This window comes from Microcaecilia unicolor, chromosome 13, assembly GCF_901765095.1.
Source record: "Microcaecilia unicolor chromosome 13, aMicUni1.1, whole genome shotgun sequence".
Lineage (NCBI taxonomy): Eukaryota > Metazoa > Chordata > Amphibia > Gymnophiona > Siphonopidae > Microcaecilia > Microcaecilia unicolor.
This window is the reverse complement of record NC_044043.1, coordinates 27,797,952-27,824,671: the sequence shown is the minus strand read 5'-3', so window position 1 is coordinate 27,824,671 and position 26,720 is coordinate 27,797,952. Positions and strand designations below refer to the sequence as shown.

The 26,720-nt window shown below is 45.3% G+C and overlaps 1 protein-coding gene across 1 annotated transcript in view; it reads right to left on the bottom strand.

The window, feature by feature from the left end:
* The window catches only part of LOC115482645 (protein unc-45 homolog B-like), a 249,113-nt gene that overhangs the window by 153,349 nt on the left and 69,044 nt on the right, over positions 1 to 26,720 (bottom strand). The window contains 4 exon segments of the mRNA XM_030222599.1: positions 8,801 to 9,101; positions 10,107 to 10,278; positions 18,758 to 18,911; positions 18,913 to 18,929. Of these exon segments, the coding sequence (XP_030078459.1) occupies positions 8,801 to 9,101; positions 10,107 to 10,278; positions 18,758 to 18,911; positions 18,913 to 18,929 (644 nt within the window).

Here is a 26,720-nt window from a genome sequence, read left to right as displayed (position 1 = left end):
GCCTCAGTTATCCCCTGGTTCAAGTCCTTTTCCCATGCATCCATGTAGGCCAATTTCACAAATCTCTGACCCCTTAGGTGGCTATAAATCCTTGAGATTCCTTTCCCCCACTTATCTATGTCTCCCCACACCTTTTCAAATGCCTCATGTTCCTTGGTGTCTTCCCAACCCATTTTTCTGATATAATGAAATGTTTAACCTGCATGTAAGCATACGAGTCAACCTCTGATATCTCATATATTTCCTGTAATTCTCTGAAAGTTCTAAGTCTTCCCCCATCCAAAAACTCGTGAAATCGTATTAACCCTTTTTGAAACCATGTTTGAAACACTTTACTCTCCCTGCACCCCCCCCCCCCCCCCCCCCCCGGGAATCCTGGTTCCTGAATAAGCCATGCATATGTGGATCTATTTTCCGTCTCCCTCACCTTCCTTTTTAACATTCTCCACACAGTTAAAAGATGTGATACAAACAGATTCAACGTTAAGCCCTTATATGTCTGCTCTGGAAGTGCGGCCCACAGCAAACCCTCTAGTTGTCCCTCCCGAACAAAAACTTGCTCTAGCCTAGTTATTGGGGATAAGTCTACTTTACTCCACTCTGCTCTCTGCTTTAATTGTGCCGCCCAGTAATACCATTGAATATTTGGCGTCCCTCTACCCCCCTCTTCAGTTTTCCCCCCACATAATCTTTCGTGACAGCCTAGCTGGTCTGCCTGCCCACACAAATATCCCTATATCCGATTGCAGCTTTAATATTTCCCTTCTTGGGACTAATATTGGTAGTGTTTGAAATAAGAAAAGTAATCTGGGCAGAATGTTCATTTTTACTACTGCTATCCTCCCCCACCAGGATAACCGATTATTCTTCCATTTGTTCAAATCCCTTCTCACCTCTCTAAGAAGGGGAGTATAATTGAGGGAATAAAGATTATTCAGGTCTTTTGGTATTACGATATCCAAATAACGGAAATTGTGGTCTGTCATTTTAAAAGGGAATGCTTGTTTCAACTGTTCCAGCTCTGCCTCCGTGTTGGTGATCCCCATCATCTCAGATTTATCGTAATTTACTGAGAAGCCCGCTACTGTTCCATACAAATCTAATTCTCTTATTATAATAGGCAGCGTCAATATTGTAAAGAGTATGTAGGACAGGCCCCAAAGGAACCCTGGGATAGGCCAGAATACCCCCGTTATAGGCAGGCATTCCCCAGGAAAAAACTAGAAATAAAGAACTACAACTCCCAGCATGCCCCAAGGGAGACCGGGGATAAGAGAAACTATGTGCATTCCCAGGAGTCTCCAGAGGAGGGCCGCAGGGGAAGGAATAAGGCTGATTCTCCAACCTGGTGGAAGAGGTGGTGGAACAGGTGGGTGGAGAAAGAAGAGCCACCAAAGAGCTTTAATGAAAGAAAGGGTGAGCAGCTGGGAGAAGGGCAGGGCGAGGAGAATATGGATTGGGCTCCTGAGGAGAGAGAGGCAGAGAGTGAGCCTTGCCCTATGGAGTTGACTGAACCGGAGAACACCCTGGAAGAGCCGATGGACTTTTCGGCTCTGGCTCAGCGAAAGCCAAGGAAGTAGCGGGGCCAAGCCGGGTCAAGCGGGAGGAGGTCAGGTAGGAGTATGACTGACCAAGAGGGTGGGACCCTAGGCTTTGAGCCCGCGCAAAGCCATTACTGAACTGTGTTTTGAAAGCCTGGCTAAACTGAGCTGTGTTTTGAAAGCTTGGCTAGAACTGAACTGTGTTTTTGAAAGCCTGGCTAAATTGAGCTGTGTTTTGAAAGCTTGGCTAGAACTGAACTGTGTTTTTGAAAGCCTGGCTAAATTGAGCTGTGTTTTGGAAAGCTTGGCTAGAACTGAACTGTATTTTTGAAAGCTTGGCTAGACCTGAACTGTGTTTTGAAAGCCTGGCTAAACTGAGCTGTGTTTTGCAAGCTTGGCTAGAACTGAACTGTGTTTTGAAAGCCTAGCTGGACGGAGCTATGTTTTTGAAGCTTGGCTAGAACTGAACTGTGTTTTGAAAGCCTGGCTAAACTGAGCTGTGTTTTGCAAGCTTGGCTAGAACTGAACTGTGTTTTGAAAGCCTGGCTAAACTGAGCAGTGGGGTAAAGCTTGGCTAAAAGTGAACTGTGTTTTGGGAAAACCCCGCTACTCTGAACAGGGTATTTTTTCTTTGTTTTTTTATTATTTGCTGATACTGTTCCCCAGGAGGGAGGGAGAGGAAGCAGCTGTGGAAGCCTGGACTGGGAAACTAACCAGATTGAGTAAGGTGAATGATAACTGTGCTTTGTTTTGTGTTTTGGTGCCACAACTGAGGGAAGGAGGGAAGCCCCTCCTAGGCAATAACAAGCCTCATTGTTCTGAGGGAAAAAGGAGCAGTACTGGAAGGTGTTTTTCAGGTTGTGGAGAGCTGCAACCGCTGAGGGAAGAGGATCCACTTTACAATATAGGTTGGGAGACATAAAAAAGGATGTCATCAGCAAATAATGCTATTTTGTGTTCATGGCCCCCCAATCTGACTCCTCTGACATCTCCAAGAGTTCTTATTCTCATTGCCAGAGGCTCAATAGAAATAGCAAATAACAGGGGGGACAGTGGGCACCCCTGTCTCGTTCCCCTCTCTATTGGGAAATACTCTGAATATCCTCCATCAACTTTTATTCTGGCCCTTGGAAGTGTATACATACCCCTTACCCATTCTAGAAATGCTCCATCCATGCCCATAGCCTTCATCACTTCCCACAGATATTCCCACTCCACTCTGTCAAATGCTTTCTCCGCATCCACCGCCAGTAGTGTCAGTGAGTCTCCCCTTCTCTGTGCCTCCCAAGTTATATTCAAAGTGTGGTGGATATTGTCTGCCACATGCCTATGAGCTATGAATCCTGATTGATCTTCGTGAATAAAGTGAGGCATAACTCTCCCCAAATGATCTGCCATAACCTTAGCTAAAATTTTTACATCAATGTTCAGCAGAGGTATCAGTCTGTATGATCCACATACTGCTGGATCTCTCCCTGGTTTTAATAGGACCGAAATCCCTGCCTCACTCATGCTTGGTGGTACTCCAATCCCCCCAAAATTTGCATTCCCCACCCATACTAACAGGGGCACCAGTTATTTCCTAAATACTTTACAATAGTTACCTGTGTATCCATCAATTCCCCACTTTTAGCCCTTTAATGACCATTAGGACCTCCTGTGCCATTATTTCTGCCTCCAGCTCTGCTTTATGAGCACCCGTAATTTTCCTAATATCTAACTCCTGCAAATATTCTTGAATCACTCCTTGAGAAGCCACTTCCCCTTTGGAATATAATTTTGTATAAAACTGCACAAATTGCTGCCGTATATCACCATCCTGGTGTAATATCTCATCTTGCGTACTTTTAATTTTTGTGATCGTGTTCTGTATCTGCCTTTGTCTCAAGCTTCTCACTAACATTGTGCCTGCTTTATTGCTATATTCAAAAAAATTTTGTTTCATCAATCTCCTATTATATTCCATCTTTCTCAATTGTATTTTTTGCAGCTCTGTTCTACAGTCTAGCAATTCGCTAAATGTCTGTGGATCCCCTCTTTCCTGATGCTTTGCCTCTAACCATAGGCGGTCGGTGGCCCAACTGTTTGGGGAGGCTAAAGGGGGTGGAGTTAGGGATGGGGCCAGGGGTGGAGCTTAAATCCATAATTGTCTGATAACACACAGAAAAAAAATAAATAAAAATAAAAGTCACAATACTTTTATTAAATTTAGATATTAAATATGTATCATATGTCAAAGAATAAAGTGATTGCTCAAAGCATATACTAACCATAATAGCTCAACTGCAAAACACTATGCACATCTTTGTGGAAAAACACACTCAGAACTTTACTGTACCAAAAAATATTACACTGGGCAGAACCTAATACACCATTAGGGGCTTATAGCCCATTTAGTTATGTTTAAACAAAAGAGATCTGCATTAAAAAAAATATTTATTTTTATTTTGACCTATAAAACCACTTGTCCCTGAAACATGCCTAAAAACAGAATAATCCAGTTGTGTATCTAAAATGCTAATTCCTACAAATGAGATGACATTAAAATGTGATTCCATGTGCCCCAGCTTTAGCCTTGTTACGATCAACAATCAAGAACAACCTGGATGCAGCAGCTCAAAAGTTTGTTTGTTTTGTTTGGGCTGAAGGCAGTGAGGATGTCATGCTGGGGAAACACATTAATCAAATTGGCTTCCTTGTTTACTTACTGGGCTACAAAGGCTCACTTCCACTCGTTTTGGGAGTCTTGCATCTTTCTCCCTGTTTCTTCTGCTGCCTGCTGTCTCCCCAGTCGTCATTTTTACTGCACTGAAGAGTTCTGCCTCGGCACCGGCAATTCAGAGACTCAGAGTCAGCCTTCTGCCAGCCTCGGGGCTTCTCCTCAGGGGCGTCTAGGACTCTAACGTAACTTCCTCTTTTCTGCAGAGCTGGGAGGGAGTGAGACATGCCTGAAGAGAAAGCCCCGATGCTGGCAGAAGGCTGACTCTGAATTGCAGGTGCCGAGGCAGAACTCTTCAGTGCAGTAAAAATGACGATGGAGACGGCGGGCAGCAGAAGAAACACAAGATGGTCAGGGTTGGCCTCCCCAAGTCTCTTATACGGGGCGCCTATGCCTCTAACTGCGCTAATGTCTGTCTTGTAAGCAACTCATGTGCCTCTCGTTCCCTCTTTTTTTGGGCTCCCAGTCGGATGAGATGTCCCTGGACTACTGCCTTAAGGGTATCCCACAAAATGCCATTATGATTAATGTGTAAGTATTCTTTTATTATAATCCGCACTTCCTGGCAATCTTTCTCTTCTGCTAACAAAGTTTCATTTAACCTCCAAACTGTACCGCTTCTTTCTTTTCCCAATTTACCGCAGCATGGTCAGACACGTGTATACTTTCAATCTCAGATTCCTTTATTGACCCCCACAATGACCTACTGCACCATATTGCATCGATCCTGGAGTACGTCTGCTGCGAATGCGAATAAAACAAATATGTCTTCTGTCTAGGGTGCTGCAGTCTCCAGACATCCACCAGGTCCAACTCAGTCATTAGCTTGAAAAATGTACCTCTATGTTGTCTGGATCCCTCAGCCCGTCCCATAGAGTGATCTAAATTTGAAGCATTAAAATTAAGGTCTCCCCCCAGTACTGTCTGTCCCCTCCCAAATAGGCCCAAATCCGACCTTATGCTTTCAAAAAAGGTACCTTGTCCACTATTGGCGGCATATACATTAACGAGTGTAATATACTGATCTCCAATTTTCCCCTTAACCGCCAAGCATCTACCCTCTGTCCCTTTGTAAATTTCTTCCTGGACAAATCTTAAGCTTGGGGTCTGCCAAACAGAAGCATTCCCCCAGCTGTTTATACCTGATCAATGATTCATCTTGTTTCCTAATATGGGTTTCCTGCAGCATGATCACATCCCACTGCAACCTCTAACTCTTTAAATATAATGCTCCATTTCCCAGGGTTATTCAGACCATTGACATTCCAAGTTCCTATTCGTAACTCCCCCACCTTCCCTTGCCCCCCCCCCCCCCCCATTCCCCCCCTGCATCTGGCTCTGTTCCCTCTTGGCCAGATCTATCCCTGAGGAGCCAACGCCAGAGAACTGGCCCCCATATTCCACTCCTCCTTAGCTGCCCCCCCTGCATAATTGTCTCTTCTTATAGTCTCTTACCCAACCAACGCCCCCCCTTACAGTTATCAGTGTTCAGGCTGTAAGTGGCGTCAACATCTATGTAACCCTGTTGCTTTCAGGGACTCCATTCTCAGTCCACTCCACCCTCTTCCTGTCTGTGACCATCTGCCTTCGGAGACCTTTGCCCTTTCGCTCCACGTGCTCTGTTCCATCCCTCTTGGCTGGTCTTGGGGCTTGATGTCCGCTCTCTGTAAGTTTCATCCGCTGTGCTTGGCAAGTCTGTGCAACCAATATCCTTCAATATCTTCCATGACCCTTCCACTGTCAGGAGCCTCCTGGTCTTGCTCCCCACTGAAACTTGCATTCCTGAGGGATATAGCCACTTATATCTCAGTCCCATTTTTTGCAGATAACTTGTAATCTCCTTAAATTCTCTCCTTCTCAGCAATGTCTTTCTGGCCACATCCTGAAACACTTGCGGTTTGCAATTTTTCCAAGTAAACTCCCCCAGGCTCCGGGCTTTTCTCCAGACCGCCTCCTTAACACCAAACTCGTGGAAGCAAACTACAATGTCTCTAGTCTGTCCTCCCCTTTGGGGACCTAGGCTTCTGTGAGCCCTATCAATTGTAAAGCGGCTGGGATTTTGCTGATCACCTCCTGTATTGCCCGCATCCATAATAAAGGCACAAAGATCTTTAAACAACTTTCATCGTGTCCTCAAATTCTTCCTCTTCTGGAATACCTTTAAAGCGCAGATTACATCTGCGGGACCGATTTTCCAGATCTTCCAGCTGTAATTCAAGATCTCTCGTTTAACACTCTTTTTTAAAGTCTATTTGTAGGTCCCGCACTTCCTCCGCCATATTTTCCACTCTCTCCTCCGTTTCTGCTACGCAGTTCCCAAGCTCTTTCAATTCCTCATGCATTGCCTCCACTGCCGTCTGGATACTTGTCCATGTCGTTATCATTTTGGCTTTTAATTCTTTAAACCAACGCATGAAATCTGACTTACCAAAGCCAGTTTCCTTCTCTGTTGGCTCCTCAAGTTCTGGGTCTGATTCTGAGTCGCCGGCGGCCATCTTGGTCCCTAGCGACGCCACTCGCGTTCCAGCACTCTTCCCTGTACTCGGCGTTTCAGGCAGAATTTAAACTTTGCCAGCCTTTTTCTCGCTGCCATGCTCTTGGATCACTTTGCAAACTGCACCTCTTGTGCAAGCACTATAATTTTCGGGGGTTGCAGTGCTTATTTTCTCTGGAATCAGCAGAGCTCCATTTTCAGGCAGCCATCTCCTAGCGCTGACGTCACTTCCTCTCCTGTATAAGAGTTTTTTATCACAACCTCCAAGCAATAAGTTACAGTAGTCAAGATATGGGAGCAAATTGGTTGCATACTGCTCTAGCTATTAAAATGAAGCTTAGATCGAATTACTCTGAGCTGCCTCAATCGGAAAAAGAATATCTTGGACAAGGCTTTCACATGTAGCTCAAAAGTTTGAGAATTGTCCTTTTTCCCCATGGTTACATGGACAAATGCTGGGGAAACATATTTTACCCACATTGAGTAAAAGCATGCCCATTGGTGTGGAGCTCGACAGTATGCATAGCTTTGCATTTTAAAATTTGCATGCAGTGTTTTTCAGGGAAATGCTTTGGCAGAAAAGACAATTCAGAAAGGAAAAGCATGTTTGTATTTTCCTTGAGTGAACCAATAGAAAGTCTACAAGAAAAAGTACCAGAACACATGCAAATTTATTTATTAAGGGTGCTTTTACTAAGCTGTGAAAAAATGTGGCCTTAGCACACTCTTAAGTGGGTTTTTCCTGTGTGCCAAGGCCATTTTTACAACTGCAGTTAAATGACCGATTTTCCATTTTTGTAAATTGATGGTCATGCTCTGATGTTGCCCAGAAGTGTAGGTAGGTGGGGCGCCAGGGGAGCGACTGCTCCCCCAAATAGACTTCCAACAGTGCCAGAGCCTATTTTTCAGCAATCCTGTCATGCCTATGTGGCAGAGGCATATCCGAGGTTCAGCGGTAGGGGGCGCAGGGGCTAGAATGAGGGGGCACATTATAGCCCCCTCCCCGGCCGACGATCCTCCTACCGCCATCAACCCCCCCCCCCCCCCCCCCCCGCCGTCGCCGTCACCTACCCCTGCCGAGGTCCACTTCCTCCTGCCTGCCAGTGCCTTTTACTTCAGCTGGCGGGGGACCCCAACCCCCGCCAGCCTAGCCGAGGTCTTGTTTAAGTTTTCTTCCTCGTGCTGTGCTGTTAAAGCTGCATCCCTAACCCTAACCAGCTGGTCTATTTTGTAGGCGGTAAGGGCTCACACACTAATCCTGCGCTAATCAGCACGCAGTAATGTAGCTGCACTGATTAACGCAAGAATGCCCACTGTCTGCCCCAGATACACCCCTTCCAACAAAATAAAATAATTTTTTAGCACGTGGTTAGTGTGTGCAGATTTAGAAATTATCGGGCACCTGAGCATGTCCCACGATATGTCATTTTAAGCCAAGGTAAGCACAAGCTAGCACTTACCACAGCTTAGTAAAAGGGCCCCTTACATTTTTATCTTGTTCTTATGTAAGTCCAAGTGTGGGTTACAAAATAACATGCACAAAACCATAAAACTACGTAGCCATCCCTCACACAACCCTGACAACTCTCAAGTACAGCATCAATGTTTTCCCAACCCCCAAAATCAGTAAATCCCCCCTCTTTAAAACTGAAGGCCTTGCAACCATATCCAAAATCTAGCTAGTTACCCAGACATACTTAACCCCCACTAAACAACTACCTTTTTAGCTGTTTCCTAAAATTAAATAGACCAATAATCCGACATAATCCATAAGGAAGTTTATTCCACAATGCAATGCCCCAGTGGAAAATGTAGACTCCTGCGCAATTGTTGACTGAGCCACCATAATTGAGAATTTGAACAAACAAAATTATCAACAACTTCTTCATCTTCCAGGAACTCATCCAATTTCTCTCAGATATAGACATTTGCAGAATGTGTAAGGAAACTGGGAAAATAACAAAAGCCCTTCATTCTGGCTCCTTGATGAGAAGAGAGGGAGAAGGGTAAAGGCCCACATGGAAGATGACAAGCAAAGACACTCACCACCAGAGCACGGATTTTGATCTTCTCATTTGTGGTCTTCTTGTAAATCTCCTTTAGCATGTTCACCCCATTGGTAGTGATGAAGGTAGCACGGCTTAGCTTGGTAGAGGCATGGATGAGGGCTTCCACTGCTACCAGCTGGTCAATTTCACTCTCAGAACCGCAGAGAGCCACCATCATCTCCATCACCCCTTGCAAACCCAGTAACTTGTTGCCAAGATCAAAGGGGCCTTGCAGGATTCCTGACACAGTCTGAATGGCATGAAGGTTCTTCTGCATATTGTTAGGATCAAACATCCCCCTATAAGGGAATTAGACCATTAAAAACATATAAAGCCTTTTTAAACTTGTGGGGCTGAAATTCAAAATGATTAATGCAGGAGGAGAGACTCCTGCCCGGTTAAATCGCTTGAGGCTGCCTATTCGCTGATATTCAGTGGCACTTAATGGGCAGTGTCTCTGAATATCAGCACTAACTAGCCTTTTTGGAACCAGGAAGGGGAATTACGGAGGCAAAGTTGGGGAGGAGCCTACAGTTACTGTATATGGGTGCTGACAATATTCAGTACCAGTGCTTGCAAATGTAGTGGGCATATAAAACCATCAAAAAATAGTCCTAACTATGACCGCTTAGCTATGCAAGAGCCAGCTCTGAATATCAACTAGCACCTACATAACCTCCGGGTTGCTGATCCAATGTCCTCTTCCCCCGCCTTTCTGAACCCTCCTCACTCATCAGCAAACTCCCTTTCCAATCGCCCCCACATCCACTCATCTCTCCCTTCTGATCCTCCCCACTCCACCAAGGTTCCATCCCCTCTGATCCCTTCCTAGCCATCTTCCCATCCGATCTCTGAACCCCATCTTGATCCCTGTTGCTACAGGAAGTCCCACCCACAACCCAAAACCCACTCCTTAATCCCTTATATATAATGCCCTGAGTAGAACAAGCACTTTTTAAAAATCTGTGCATGGCTGGTGCATAACCCAATACAAATATTTTCCTATAGATGTGTTGTTCCCTTTGTGAAATGTGGAATAGATGTGTAGATCTTTTGCCCTCCTCGTAACACACACCCTCTTGAAATCCCTGTATAGTGGGAATTTCCACATGTAAATAGTGGCTTTCAAAAAATTGTTAATTGCATATGTATGTAACGTCAGTATTTACACATGGACAATAATCCCCTGGATCTCAGAAACTATTTAAGAAGAAGCTCTCAGAACCCACAGGACCAATCACTTGACAGGTAAGACTTAACCTCTGAATTTGGAAGCATTTTCTTCTGCTGTTTTCTCAACTTACGTAATATATTCCTCACAGATCTTTCTGTAGTTATCCCGCTCTGGGTCACATCTCAAGTCATCATAGAGTTTATTCATAAGAATGGATGCCGTAATCAGAGTATTTTCTGTCATCGGAAGGCAGTCGGGCAGGTCATGGATCTGTCCTAAAACTTTCAGAATCTTCTTCAAACCTACAGAGGGAAACCAGGTGCACAGTCTTCTTTTAGAGCAGTCTCTGCTGACTGGGGTGCCAGGGTAACTAGTCCAAAATACAACCAAAAGAACATGGCTACTATACTGCAGCCAGAAACCTAACAACAGAAGCCAAGTGATCAGAAGCAGAATGGAAAAAGGCAGCTATAGGTAACATAGAGTGGCATAATCAAACGGGGCCGCCCATTTATAAGGGTGGCCATCTGTAACGACGGCCCCGTAAAGCGGCGTACCTGACCGTATTATCGAAACAAGATGGGCGGTCATCTTTTGTTTCGATAATACAGTCGGGGCCGGCCAAATCTCAACATTTGGGTCGCCCTTAGAGATAGCCGCCATTGGTTTTCACCGATAATGGAAACTAATGGTAGCCATCTCAAAACCGGCCAAATCCAAGCCATTTGGTAGTGGGAAAGCCAGCATTTGTAGTGCACTGGTCCCCCTCACATGCCAGGACACCAACCGGGCACCCTAGGGGGGCACTGCAGTGGACTTCACAAATTGATCCCAGGTGCATAGCTCCCTTACCTTGTGTGCTGAGCCCCCCCAACCCCCCAAAACCCACTACCCACAACTGTACAACACTACCATAGCCCTTAAAGGGTAACGGGGGGCACCTAGATGTGGGTACAGTGGGTTTAGGGTGGGTTTTGGAGGGCTCCCATTTACCACCACCAGTGTAACAGGTAGGGGGAGGATGGGCCTGGGTCCGCCTGCCTAAAGTGCACTGCAGTACCCACTAAAAACTGCTCCAGGGACCTGCATATAAACTGCACTGTGATGGAGCTGGGTATGACATTTGAGGCTGGCATAGAGGCTGGCAAAAAAATGTTTTTATTTTTTATTTTTTGGGTGGGAGGGGGTTGGTGACCACTAGGGGAGTAAGGAGAGGTGATCCCCGATTCCTTCCGGTGGTCATCTGCTCAGTTCGGGCACCTTTTCAAGGCTTGGTCATGAACAAAAAGGGACCACATAAATTCGGCCAAATGCTCGTCAGTGCCGGCCTTCTTTTTTTCTATTATCGGCCGAGGACGGCCATCTCTTAAACACGCCCCCATCCCACCTTCGGTACACTGCCGACACGCCCCCTTGAAGTTTGGCCGGCCCCTGTGACGGAAAGCAGTTGAGGCCGGCCAAAATCGGCTTTCGATTATGCCGATTTGGCCGCCATTAGGAGAATGGCGCCCATCTACCGATTTGTGTCGGAAGATGGCCGCCCTTCTCCTTCGAAAATAAGCTGGATAGCGAAGACTATAGAATTTTGCAGTCTTAAGCTACATAAGTACATAAGTATTGCCACACTGGGACAGACCAAAGGTCCCATCAAGCCCAGCATCCTGTTTCCAACAGTGGCCAATCCAGGTCACAAATACCTGGCAAGATCCCCAAAAAGTACAAAACATTTTATACTGCTTATCCCAGAAATAAGCAGTGGATTTTCCCCAAGTCCATTTTAATAATGGTCTATGGATTTTTCCTTTAGGAAGCCATCCAAACCTTTTTTAAACCTCACTAAGCTAACTGCCTTTACCACATTCTCTGGGAACGTGAGAATGTATAGAATGTATAGAAAATCTTGAATCAGAAAAGTGGATGGCTGACTCAGGGATGGCAGAGTGGAAGAAACTGATGCATCAAGATGATACTGTCTTGTACGTCCTGCTCAGACTCAGGCCAGCAAGAGAACACATGAAGTACTTAGGAGCCCCTAAAGGGTTTCTCCCATTTACTGCCGGATCCTGTATAGAGTGCCTAAAGCTGGTGTGCAAATGTCAGCGTGGATCACAGATCCACACATAAACTAATTAATTAATCATGTTCTAACAATAAATAATTGGTGTTAGTTGGCAGTCATTAGGAGTTATGCATGGACCTGCCTTGTGCCCTATTGTGTCTAAATTTTATAGTGGCATCTCCAAAGGGGGATTGGCCATGGAGGGGCATGGGTGGGTCAGTGGTGTTCCCAGGAAAATAATTTTTTTTTATTTTTTATTTGTTACATTTCTATCCCACATTTTCCCACCTAGTGTAGGCTCAATGTGGCTTACATAGTACCGGAGAGGCGTTTGCAGACTCCGGTGTAAACAAATACGAAGTGATGTTGTGGTAAGATAAAGGTTATGTGGTACAGCCACATTTGGGAATCGTACAACGGATGAGTTGTGTTATGTCCATTGCGTACTTTAGTTTTGTTGTGTTGCAGAGATCAGGCATTTATGATGGATTGGTAAGGTATACCTTTTTAGAAGATGGATGCCAGAGACAGAGCCACAGCCACAGCCACAACCCGGACATTAAGTCAAGGAGTAGAGTCAAAGGAAAGAGGACGGACCACACCTGGGAGGACAAGCTGCCTCACCAGGACCACTAGAGAGGGCAGAAAGTGAGAGAGACCCTGATCCAAACATTTGGCCCAATAAAGTTGACAATATTTATTATATACACTTAATAAATGGTAACTACATGTAAGCCCAACCTTCACTTAACCCCATCAACCTTATAATAATGCCATTAGTTGGGCACCAGCATTTACACCAGTTTTTGGCAGATGCAAATGCTCGTGTTCAAAGTTAGGTGCAAAATGCACGCTAAGCTAATATTGTGTAAAAGTTGTTCTACGCAGAGCACTCTTTGCAAATTGTTCCAGCACTTAACTTTGTGTGCCATTTACTGAATTCCCCTCTTAATGTCAGTGGGGAAAATACTTAGTAAAACAGTGCCCTTAGTTAAGTGTTTAAGCTCAATTTGAATTTTAGATTTCATTACACACCTTTCCAAACCCAAGCTCAAGGTGAGGTACAGGTAAGTGCTTCCCTGCCTCATTTCCTTACATGAGTTAATGTGAGGTATTTGTTTAGTAAGCAGATAGGCTCCACTGAGAACAATGGGGCTCTTAGTTTGGAAGTCAACGGATGGTGAAGTGATTTGGCCAAGGTCACAAGAAGCATCAGTGGGATAAACAGGATTTAACCTCTGCCTACCCTGCTGATTTAATTGGTAGGCAACTTCTCCACTTAATCACTCCCTCTTTCATGACTCACGTTGTCAATGCTGGATATACAATAGTGACCAGAATGAAATTGAGAAACTGATTGCAACAAAATGTTGTGGAGATCACAAGTATGACCAGGTTGTTATCAATATGTGCCATCTCACTACAACACAGCAAGCTTATAAAAGGTAAGTCCATACCATAGAAAACCTGTTATTGTTAACCTGTTAAGTACAGTGAGTTGTTTTTAAATGTACCATCGTGGAGGGCGGGTGGATCATGTTAAGGTACAACAGAGGGACATAGCCCTTGGTACTGATATGCGGTGCCTCTGAAAGAGGGAAAGGAGTTCTTTCTGTGGGGACTTGGGCACCTTTACGTGACGAGTTCTTGTTGGAACTCGAGGGTGAGGGAGTGGGACCGGATGGGGGGGAAGTTGAGGGGGTGGGGTGCGAAGGAGGGGGGGGGAATTCTGCCAGAGTATACAAGGGGTAGAAATGAAAGGAAGGAATTGGGGAGCTGTTGCTGAGGGAGAAAATCCTTTAGATTGTAAGCTCCTTTGAGCAGGGACTGTCCTTCTTTGTTAATTGTACAGCACTGCACAACCCTGATAGCGCTTTAGAAATGTTAAATAGTAGTAGTAGTAGAAAATAGAGGGGAGAGGTGGAGGCTGGGACACCTTTCCCTTTACACCATTTACATCTGCTTTATTAGATTGCTTGTGACAGATTATGGTTAAAGTGGTTTCCTGGAACGTGGGGGGTGTGACCTCTCCGGATAAGCGCAGTAAGATCCTGCAAACCTTAAACAGACAAAAAGCTCACATAGCCATGCTGCAGGAAACACATTTATCTGCCCAGGAACATAAAAACCTACGTAGTTGGTGGGTGGGAGACTATGTGGATAGTCCATCTTCTAACAGAAAGGCGGGAGTCATTATATTATTCCGCAATGGGCTTCCCCTTGTCAATTGTGGACCCGAAGGGCAGATTTGTTATGGTGGAAGCACATGTGAATAATCAACCTGTGTTACTGGTGAATGTGTATGCACCGAACCAATATGACAGGCGGTTTTACCAAGCCATAGTGAGACAAGTGCACTCTTTTGACCAAATGCTCATTATTATGGGGGGTGATTTTAATTCCGTAGTTGACCCACTATTGGACAGCACGGGCACCTCTAGGGTGGGACCAGTGGATTTGTTGAAAGGGATCCCACGGCTCTGCTCTTTCTTGGATTTGGTGGATGCATGGCGACTGTTCCACCCGGGGGAGAGGGACTACACCCACCTTTCCAGAGCGCATGATACGTTATTGCACATTGATTACACCTTGGTTTCCTCTAGTAAAGTCACATCATTATTACAGGTGGAAATAGGCCAGACTCAGGTGTCGGATCATGCATTGGTGTGGGTTTCTCTCTCCTGCGGGTTGGATGGAGGTCTGAGAGCCCGCTGGCGTTTTCCCAGGGAACTTTACTATGATGGGCAGTTTACTCCATATATGCAAGCTCAATAGCGGGAGTACATAGAGTTTAATGAAGACACCTATTTTAGGGACCCGGTATTATTCTGGGAGACAGCTAAAGCTGTGCTGAGAGGCGCCATTATTTCATATTATGTCCATAAGAAAAGAACCAGAGAGGCAGAGATTCTCCGTTTGGAGAGGATAGTAAGACAGGCGCAACAGCGGTTTGGGTCCCTGCCTTCCAGCACACACAAATCTCAGTTGCTGGAAGCCCAGTCTTCCTTGAATCAGCTAATACATGTGAAGGTTAAAAATCGAATCAATATTTTCGATACCAATTATATAAATATGCCAACAAGCAGGGGAAACTGCTGGCCCGCCTGGTAAAACAGGTGGGGGGCTCACGTTTTGTACCGCAAATACGAGATGTGAAGGGAGGGCTTCAACATACTTCAGAGGGGGTGAACGAGGTCTTTAGACAGTTCTATGAAAACTTCTACTCGGCACCAGATGACCAGGGGCTTCAGGCTGAATGGTATTTACCAGGACAACAACTCCCCAAAATTACAGATCAGCAACAAAGACTTAATGGGGATATTACAGAGGATGAGGTGAGATGGGGTATACGGGACAGCCCATTGCATAAAACACCGGTGGGGAGATGGATTCCCAGCTGAATTTTACAAACTTCTTAGCCAGGATATAGTGCCTTGCTTAACGGTGGTGTTTAATCGATTTGTTCAGATGGGAATGTTGCCAGAGACACTGCGGAAGGCGCAAATAGTGGTGCTGTTAAAACCAGGCCGAGACCCCCTGCAGGCTGGCTCGTATAGACCCATTTCCCTATTGCCTTTTGAGACCAAATTATTTGCCAAAATACTGGCAAATAGACTTGCAAGGGTTCTGCCAAGCATAGTGGAAGACTCGCAGGTGGGATTTGTTCGGGGTAGATCAGTAGTACGAAATATGAGACAAATTTTGGTGGCCTTGGAGAACATACATCATCACTCTACCCAGCCTTAATTAGTTTTGATGCCGAAAAGGCTTTTGATCATGTCAACTGGGATTTTATGTTTGCCATCTTACGGGCATATGGTATGGTGGGGTTCTTTCAAGAAGCTATAATGGCCCTATATCACGGAGTTAATGCTGATATCTGGGTTAATGGACAGGCATCAGAACCTTTTGGGATAGCCCGAGGAAGTAGGCAAGGATGCCCACTCTCACCCCTTCTTTTTGTATTGGTGTTAGACCCCTTAATTAGGGAAATCAAGCGGATGGAGGAGGTGAGAGGAGTGCAGATAGGGGAAGAATCCTTTAAGATCTCTGCTTTTGCAGACGACCTGCTAATCGTGTTAGAAGATCCCCTGATATCCTTACCCATCCCTGATGGAACTTTTTGCAGAGTTTGGGGACTTCTCCGGATTCCGCCTTAACCTAGATAAATCAGAGGTTATGACCCTCCACTTAAGGGAAGACCAATAAGAGAGATTACACTGCCCCTTTAAAAGAGCTGGTTCTGCGTTTAAATATTTGGGTATCCTACTCACCAAGGATCCTAGACAACTCGGAGAGACCAATATAGCGCATTTGTTAACAAGTACAAAAGAGATTCTTGGGAGATGGGAAGGGTTGCTGTTGTCGCTGATGGGGCGTATCGCGCTGTTTAACATGGTGCTGTTCCCCAAGTGGCTATATTTCTTGCAAACAATCCCGCTCTACCTTAAACAACGGGAAATAAAAGCGTTCCAAGCATGCTTTCTAAATCCTTTTGGGCTAGAAGGAGACCTCAAATAAAGTTTGAGTACCTCATGGGAAAAGGGAAAGAAGGGGGATTTGGAGTTCCAGATATGAACCTTTACAATATAGCTTGCTTACTACGTCACCTAGGGGACTGGTATCAGCAGACAGAGACCTACACTCCTTTAGCCATGGAAAAAGAGCTATGCAGCCGTCTGCACATCTTCTATATACTACATGCAGTGCGGAAGGAGCTGTCTATACACATACGGATTAATGTCCTGGTAGGGCCTTTGAGGGCGTTGTGGAAAGATTTGGCGAAGATGTGGTCCTTTGATTGCAGGTTGTAGTAGCTTACTCCTCCTGCAAGGAAATGATGCATTTCGCCCGGGTAGGGATTATCAAGGGCTGAGGTCATGGGGATAGAAGGGGATCTTATTCCTGCATCATTTGTTGCGGCCCGATGGAGCTGTCAGGTCTATGGAAGAACTTAGATTAAATTCCTCAGATTGGGGATCCTGCTTTGCATATGAGCAGGTGCGACATTATGTGACATCTCTGCCAAGTAGGGCGCTAGGCGTTGATCTGACCGCCAAATTGGACGATCTTCTTGAGGTGCTGTCGGGTGACCCTATTCCATATCCCTGTTATATAAAAGATTGATAGTGGTTCGGCCGCAGAGAGATTTGGGTCAGGAGGCAGCCAGATGGGCAGTGGATATGCAGACGACGGTTTCGTCTCAGGAGCTTACATTTATTTATTTCAGAACATTTATACCCTGCCTTTTGCCACATTGTTGCAACCCCAAAGCGGCTTACAATGAACTAATTAAAATAAAATAAGCAAATAAATACATTCAGTTACATTCCAGTAAATAGAGCGGGAGAACAGGAAGGGGAAGGTAAAGGAGGCATAAGTACATAAGCACTGCCACACTGGGAAAAAAACAAAGGTCCATCAAGCCCAGCACTCTGTCTCCAACAGCGGCCAATCCAGGCCCCAAGAACCTGGCAAAAACCCAAAATTTAATAACGATCAATGGGTCTGAGAGGGGTTTGGAAATGGACAAGGAGTGTAGAACTTTAGGAGTGCCAGGCCAGAGTGATCTACCGAGCATACACCTCCCAATCACGCCTATGTCGAATGGGGTATTTAGAATCGGCTCAGTGTAAGCATTGTGGAGCGACCCAAAATTATTTCTATCATGCCTTCTGGAAGTGCGCGGCTATTATGGCGTTCTGGAGCAGGGTAACTAGGTTTTTGGGAAGGATTGGGGGACATGGGGTCAGACAATCGCCAAAAAGTATTTTATTGGGCTGTCAATCCCTGGTAGAGGGGGGCACAGTTCATCAGAGTGCACTTGCCCATAAGGCCTACTTGGTTGGTATGAAATGCATCTTGGTAACTGGACTTTGGAGCGAGCTCCCTCTTTCTGGCAATGGCGTAATCGTTTTCATGCCTTAATCTTGATGGAACTCCAAGACTCTTTAATTTCAAAACACAAAACAACTTCTACTTCACTTGGATGGGATATCTTAACGTGGTGTCTCCTAAAGCTAGAAGTTACATTCTTAATAAACTAAATGCATTGCCTAGTTTTACTCCAGCAGCTCATGCTAGCTAAGTGAGATTGATGTTCCTTGTATTTTGGGGTTGGTGGTTACTCTGGCAGATTGGGAGGGGGTGGGAGGATGAGAAGTAGTATCACTTTGTCTTCGTCTTAGTTGGGGGGAAGGGGGGGATTAAAGTTAGCAAGAAAACAAAAGCTTGATGGCGGATTATATGGTATTGTTTATAACATGTCAACCTTTTAAGGGTTTGGAGACTACTGTATATATAGATTTTCATGATATGTCTTCAATAAAAAAAAGTGTTGAATTTAAAAAAAAAGGTAAGTCCATACCAAGTTAATCAATGGCCAGCATAGGTATAGGTTGTCCTCCACCCAAATGTTATAGGTATTAGTGCTGAATTATTTCCTTCCAACACTGCCAATATAAATTCCTTACCCTCCCCCCTCCTAAGTACACCTATATCGAATAGGGATACAACCTCAAGTTCAGGACACTACTACCAAGGTGCTTTACAGGATAGGACACCCTACTTCTAATACATTTCCTGTAAGAACTCACTGTTTGTTGAGCTAGATGGACATTATCCTTTGTATTTTTATGAACTGCAGTTGTCCTGAGATCTCAGGACTTCAATGCTATTTAGCACAACCAGAAGTCAATGCACCAGAAGTCTGCACTACTCACCATTGTCAACAACAAAAAGGGTTTTGGAATGATCAGGGTTCCTGAGGTCCTTTCTGGGGATGTTTTTGTTCAGCAGGTTGAGGGCCTGGTCCCGCCCATGCCCTGATACCTTCTTATTAACCAGCATGTCTAGCAGGTATACCATAATCTTCTTTCAGATCTTTCTTGGTGTCTGTTGCAAAAGCACATACAAACCAAGAGCAGGTGATAAAACCTCGTTTACATATGCACTTCCTTCTTCAGTCACTACCATGCTCAGGATCTCTTAATTCCCCTCATTTAGGAGATCATTCTTTAAAGGGCTGCCTAGTTGTAAGCAGCAGCAACATAGGTAAATGGCACTATTCAAGTCATTTACATGAGCAAGTAGCCACACGTATATGACCTCTTTGAGGAATACCAACTAGTAGAAAAGTATGTGCCATGTTTTAAAGGAAGGCGTGCACTTTACTGGGGGGTATGTGCAGGGTGGAGTTTGGATGGAACATGGGCAGAGAATGCAAATATTATGTATAAATTATAGTATTCTATCACTTATGTGCATTCTGGCTAACATCTAGGTGCAAACATTTATTACAAGACATTTGTATCCCACACATACCGCCTGAATTCAGTAGGGCTCACAATCTAAAAAAAACTGGGAATTCCCGGGAATATTTCACAATAGAAGAGAAATATAAACTGCACTAAAAAGTGCATAGTTTAAAAATATGTATAATTATCTCACTAAAGTAACCCTAATTGAATCAGCCATATCATTTTTTATTTATTAATTATATAGTTTACACAAGCATAAATCTTGTTACATGTAAATCAGGATACAAAAGAAATCAAATAAATTATAATCTTGGTATAATCTTGTCTCTGACGGTAACATAGTAACATAGTAGATGACGGCAGAAAAAGACCTGCACGGTCCACCCAGTCTGCCCCAACAAGATAAACTCACATGTGCCATTTTTTGTGTATACCTTACCTTGATTTGTATCTGACTTTTTCAGGGCACAGACCGTATAAGTCTGCCCAGCACTAGCCCCACCTCCCAATCACCAGGCCCCGCCTCCCAGCCCCGGCTCTGCCATCCAATCTCCGCTAAGCTCCTGAGGATCCATTCCTTCTGAACAGGATTCCTTTATGTTTATCCCACGCATGTTTGAATTCCGTTACCGTTTTCATCTCCACCACCTCCCGCGGGAGGGCATTCCAAGCAGCCACTACTCTCTCTGTGAAAAAATACTTCCTGACATCTTTTTTGAGTCTGCCCCCCTTCAATCTCATTTCATGTCCTCTAGTTCTACTGCCTTCCCATCTCCGGAAAAGGTTCATTTGCGGATTATTACCTTTCAAATATTTGAACGTCTGTATCGGTATTTTCAAAATGAAAGATGGACGTCCATCCACGGATTTCGCTGTTTTGCAAGGCCGTCCAAATCGCAACTTGGATGTTTCTTTCGAAATGCCCCTCCACATATTCTCATTTCTTAATAGCTGGGAAAGCGGTATGCCACTCAGATTAGATCAGGAAGAAGGTGGGCATTATTTTTATTTTGTTGTTGTTTTCTTTCACCCTGGCAAGGGTGTTTTTTAATGTTAACCTTTTCCTGTTCTTAGAACGGGGGGGGTAGGGGGTTGCTATCTGGAGGGAGTGATTGCTGGTCATTTGACCAAAGCTGGAAGAGAGATAGGTGCCACATCTAAGCAAATTGTATTCTTGCAACATTGTAGACAGAGGGATGGAGATTTGTTTTAGTAGGGAGGGGTTAGGAGAGGGGGTGGTTAGAAGGGTTGGTAAGGGCATGGGGATGGAGGGGAGGGCTAGTTGTCACAGAGATGGTTTGAGTGCTGTTTTTCCGTTAATGTCACAACACAGGAGGGTGTGGAGGCTGGGATACACTCTTGGGGACTGTTAATGTTCTTGTCTGCTGTATTCTCTGTTCTTCTGGGTGTTACTCAATAATTTGGAATTTGGGGGCCATCAGTACAAGAGACAGAAAATATTGGCAGCTTTAAATAGACATTCAGTGGCTGTGGCATTTTTACAGGGAACCCACATAAGAAACTAAGAGATGGTGGGTGGGGGATTTGCCAGCGTTGGGTAAGAAGGCAGGGGTGGCCATTCTTATCTGAAAGGGCTTAGAAGTGAAGGTTCACTGGGTACAATCAGATGAGGCTAGCCGCTTTATTATTGTACACTTGACATTGATGGACATTCTTTGTCCTTATGTTGCATATATACAGTGGGGGAAATAAGTATTTGATCCCTTGCTGATTTTGTAAGTTTGCCCACTGACAAAGACATGAGCAGCCCATAATTGAAGGGTAGGTTATTGGTAACAGTGAGAGATAGCACATCACCTAATTAAATCCGGAAAATCACATTGTGGAAAGTATATGAATTTATTTGCATTCTGCAGAGGGAAATAAGTATTTGATCCCCCACCAACCAGTAAGAGATCTGGCCCCTACAGACCAGGTAGATGCTCCAAATCAACTCGTTACCTGCATGACAGACAGCTGTCGGCAATGGTCACCTGTATGAAAGACACCTGTCCACAGGACTCAGGGAATCAGTCAGACTCTAACCTCTACAAAATGGCCAAGAGCAAGGAGCTGTCTAAGGATGTCAGGGACAAGATCATACACCTGCACAAGGCTGGAATGGGATACAAAACCATCAGTAAGACGCTGGGCGAGAAGGAGACAACTGTTGGTGCCTAGTAAGAAAATGGAAGAAGTACAAAATGACCTGTCAATCGACAAAGATCTGGGGCTCCACGCAAATCTCACCTCGTGGGTATCCTTGATCATGAGGAAGCTAGAAATCAGCTCTACAACTACAAGGGGGGAACTTGTCAATGATCTCAAGGCAAGCTGGGACCACTGTCACCACGAAAACCATTGGTAACACATTACGACATAACGGATTGCAATCCTGCAGTGCCCGCAAGGTCCCCCTGCTCCGGAAGGCACATGTGACGGCCCGTCTGAAGTTTGCCAGTGAACACCTGGATGATGCCGAGAGTGATTGGGAGAAGGTGCTGTGGTCAGATGAGACAAAAATTGAGCTCTTTTGGCATGAACTCAACTCGTCGTGTTTGGAGGAAGAGAAATGCTGCCTATGACCCAAAGAACACCGTCCCACTGTCAAGCATGGAGGTGGAAATGTTATGTTTTGGGGGTGTTTCTCTGCTAAGGGCACAGGACTACTTCCACCGCATCAATGGGAGAATGGATGGGGCCATGTACCGTACAATTCTGAGTGACAACCTCCTTCCCTCCGCCAGGGCCTTAAAATGGGTCGTGGCTGGGTCTTCCAGCACGACAATGACCCAAACATACAGCCAAGGCAACAAAGGCGTGGCTCAGGAAGAAGCACATTAGGGTCATGGAGTGGCCTAGCCAGTCACCAGACCTTAATCCCATTGAAAACTTATTGGAGGGAGCTGAAGATGCGAGTTGCCAAGCGGACAGCCCAGAACTCTTAATGATTTAGAGATGATCTGCAAGAGGAGTGGACCAAAATTCCTCCTGACATGTGTGCAAACCTCATCATCAACTACAGAAGACGTCTGACCGCTGTGCTTGCCAACAAGGGTTTTGCCACCAAGTATTAGGTCTTGTTTGCCAGAGGGATAAATACTTATTTCCCTCTGCAGAATGCAAATAAATTCATATACTTTCCACAATGTGATTTTCCGGATTTAATTGTGATGTGCTATCTCTCACTGTTACCAATAACCTACCCTTCAATTATGGGCTGCTCATGTCTTTGTCAGTGGGCAAACTTACAAAATCAGCAAGGGATCAAATACTTATTTCCCCACTGTACATATGCTATATGACAAACAATTTTATGTCGATTGATTTTGGTATTGCCCTGTTCGTTTTAGGAGGGGACTTTAACGGAGTATATGACCCCCACTTGGACAAACAATTTTATGTTCAATTGATTTTGGTACTGCCCTGTTTCTGTCATATCCTCAACCTCTCTCTTTCCACTGCAACTGTCCCGGACACCTTCAAGCATGCCGTAGTCACACCCCTCCTCAAAAAACCATCACTTGACCCTACCTGTCCCTCCAACTACCGCCCCATTCCCTCCTACCTTTCCTCTCCAAGATACTTGAACGCGCTGTTCACAGCCGTTGCCTCGATTTTCTCTCCTCTCATATAATACCATCTACTTAAAACTTTGAATCTACTTCAATCTGGCTTCGCCCCCTGCACTCGACAGAAACGGCACTATCTAAAGTCTGCAATTACCTACTCCTCGCCAAATCCAAAGGTCACTACTCCATCCTCATCCTCCTCGACCTATCCGCCGCCTTTTGACACTGTCAATCATAACTTACTTCTTGACACTCTGTCTTCCTTTGGATTCCAGGGCTCTGTCCTCTCCTGTTCTCCTCTTATCTCTCCCATCGTACCTTCAGAGTACACTCTCATGGTTCGTCCTCCACCCCTATCCCGCTCTCTGTCGGAGTCCCCAGGGATCTGGCCTTGGACCCCTCCTTTCCCCTCTACACCTCTTCCCTGGGCTCCCTGATCTCATCTCATGGCTTCCACTACCATCTTTATGCTGATGACACCCAGCTTTATCTCTCCACACCAGACATCACTGCAGAAACCCAGGCCAAAGTATCGGCCTGCTTATTCTGACATTGCTGCATGGATGTCCAATCGCCACCTGAAAACTCAACATGGCCAAGAACGAACTTCTTGTCTTCCCACCCAAACCCAATTCTCCTCTCTCCCTCCACTCTCTATCTCAGTTGATAACACCCTCCTCGTCCCCGTCTCATCTGCCCGCAACCTCGGTGTCATCTTCGACTCCTCCCTCTCCTTCTCTGCACATAGCCAGCAAGATAGCCAAGACCTGTCGCTTCTTCCTCTATAACATTAGCAAAATTCGCACCTTTCCTCTCTGAGCACACACCCAAACTCTCATCCACTCTCTCATTACCTCTCGCCTTGACTTACTGCAACCTACTCCTCACTGGCCTCCCACTTAGCCATCTATCCCCCTTCAGTCCATTCAGAACTCGGCTGCACGTCTTATCTTCCGCCTGGACCGATATACTCATATCACCCCTCTCCTCAAGTCACTTCACTGGCTTCCAATCAGGTACCGCATACTGTTCAAGCTTCTCCTACTAACCTACAATGCACTCGATCTGCAGCCCCTCCTTACCTCTCTACCCTCATCTCCCCTTATGTTCCTACCCGTAACCTCCGCTCTCAAGACAAATCCCTCCTTTCAGTACCCTTCTCCACCACCGCCAACTCCAGGCTCCGCCCTTTCTGCCTCGCCTCACCTCATGCGTGGAACAAACTCCCTGAGCCCATACGCTAAGCCCCCTCCCTGCCCATCTAAATCACTGCTCAAAGCCCACCTCTTCAATGTTGCCTTCGGCACCTAACCACCACACCTCTACTCAGAAATCTAGACTGCACCAACTTGACATTTTGTCCTTTAGATTGTAAGCTCCTTTGAGCAGGACCGTCCTTCTTTGTTAAATTGTACAGCGCTGCGTAACCTAGTAGCGCTCTAGAAATGTTAAGTAGTAGTAGTAGTAGACTTAACGGAGTACATGACCCCCACTTGGATAAATCGGGGGGTTGCCCAAAGGGTTGGAAGTCATTTCTCAAAGGGGGTCCCCATGCTATGTGAGTGTTAGATTTGATAGATGTATGGTGTGTGCTTCATCCTAATGACTGATTTACACACTTATCCCAAGCTCATAATTGATTATCAAATTGATTATCTCTTGCTATCTCAGGATTTGTGGCCTAAGATGTTGAGGGCTGAGATCGGACCCTATGAGGTGTCCGATCATGCCATGGTATGGATGGAGTTGCAGCTGACACTGATGGATCCCCAAATTAGGTTATTCGTACATCAAAAATGGCCGGAATACCAGGATTTAAATGCTTTACAGGAGATACTCCTGTTCTTTTTAGGAAGCAGCTAAGGCAGTTTAGCGGGGGAGGGGGGATATTATTTCCTACTACTTTCCATCAGACAAAAAATTCAGGATAGGGCTATTTTGACCTTGGAATCTTCAGGACAATATGGTTGGGCTGCTATGTCAGTTAATCGTGCTAAATTATTAAGTTTCTCAATCGGCCTTCCACCAGAGAGCTAAGAAGTCTAGCTTACTTTAAATATCAAACTGTATAGATTTGGCAACAAATAGGGGCACGAGGTTGGACTACGTGGAGGGGCATAATCTGAACGCGAACGCCCATCTCCATGGACGTCTATCTCGAGAACGGGTTACGTGAAGGGGCGGGTCAGACCGTATTTTCGAAAAAGATGGGCGTCCATCTTTTTTTTCGCATAATACGGTTTGTGCCGGGCAAATGCATCGGATTTTGTGCTGGGCGATATCGTTTTTCAGCGATAATGGAAACCGAAGGCGCCCAGCTCAAAAACAAACAATCCAAGGCATTTGATTGTGGGAGGGGGCCAGGATTCGGTAGTGCACTGGTCCCCTCACATGCCAGGACACCAACCGGGCACTTGTAACAATTAAAAAAAAAAGTAAAATACCTCACAAGTCCATAGCTCCCTTCTCTTGGGTGCTGAGCCCCCCAAATCCCTCCCAAAACCCACTGCCCACAACTCTACACCATTACCATAGCACTTATGGCTGAAGGGGGGCACCTAGATGTGGGTACAGTGGGTTTTGGGGGCGGTTTGGAGCACTCCCATTTACCAGCACAAGTGTAAAAGGTAGGGGGGGATGGGCCTGGGTCCACCTGGCTGAAGTCCACAGCACCCACTAACAACTGCTCCAGGGACCTACATGCTGCTGTGATGGAGCTGGGTATGACATTTGAGGCTGGCATACAGGCTGGAAAAAAAAGTTTTAAAGATTTTTTTTTTTTTGTGACCACTGCGGGAGTCAGGGGAGGTCATACTGGTCATTTAGGGCACTTTTGGGGGACTTATAACATCCTCACACCTGTTTCCATACCTTTCCTAATAATACCCAACATTCCATTCACTTTCCTAGCCGAGCAGCACACTGAGCAGAAGGTTTCAGTGTATTATCGATGACGACACCCAGATCCCTTTCTTGATCCGTCAACTCCTAACATGGAACCTTGCATGAGGTAGCTATAATTGGGGTTCCTCTTTCCCACATGCATCACCTTGCACTTGCTCACATTAAATGTATCTGCCATTTAGATGCCCAGTTTCCCAGTCTCGATAAGTCCTCTTGTAATTTTTCACAATACTCTCACGATTTAACAACTTTGAATAACTTTGTGCCATCAGCAAATTTAATTACCTCACTAGTTACTTCCCATCTCTAGGTCATTTATAAAAAAGCAGCAGTCCCAGCACAGAGTCCTGGGGAACCCAGTGGCATAGCCAGACTGCAATTTTGGATGGGCCTAAACCTAAAGTGGGTGGGCACAAAATTTTCTCTCTTACCCCCCTTTCCCAGCAAAATTTAGTCACACTAATCAGATGCATTGTCACACAGCGGTAAAGTGCGCTTTTCAGTGCATCAGGTTTCAGAAAATAATTTAATAGCCTAACACCCTTTTCAATGAGCTTTCAGAGGCCAAAACCTCCTGCCTCAGGTCAGTATAATGCTGTTATGGTATCCTCTCATGACCTAAGAAAGTATTGGTCTCTGAAATATTATTAACACAGGTACCATATTACTTTATCCTAAATTAAAATAAAATTATTTTCCTTTACCTTTGTTGTATGGCCTTTACTTTTTCTCATTGTGTTGCTCCCAGTCTCTAGATTCTGCTTTCCTTCGTCTTTCTCTTGCCAGGGTTCCTGTCCATTCATCCCTATGGCTTTCATCTTTTCCTCAACCCTTGTTCTCCACATGCCCTTCCTCTCATTCTCCAGTCTTTCCCTACTACTGTCCTCTCCCTCTTTCCATCCAGCAGCTCCCCTAGTTCTATCCCCATCCTTCCAGTGTCTCCCCTCTTT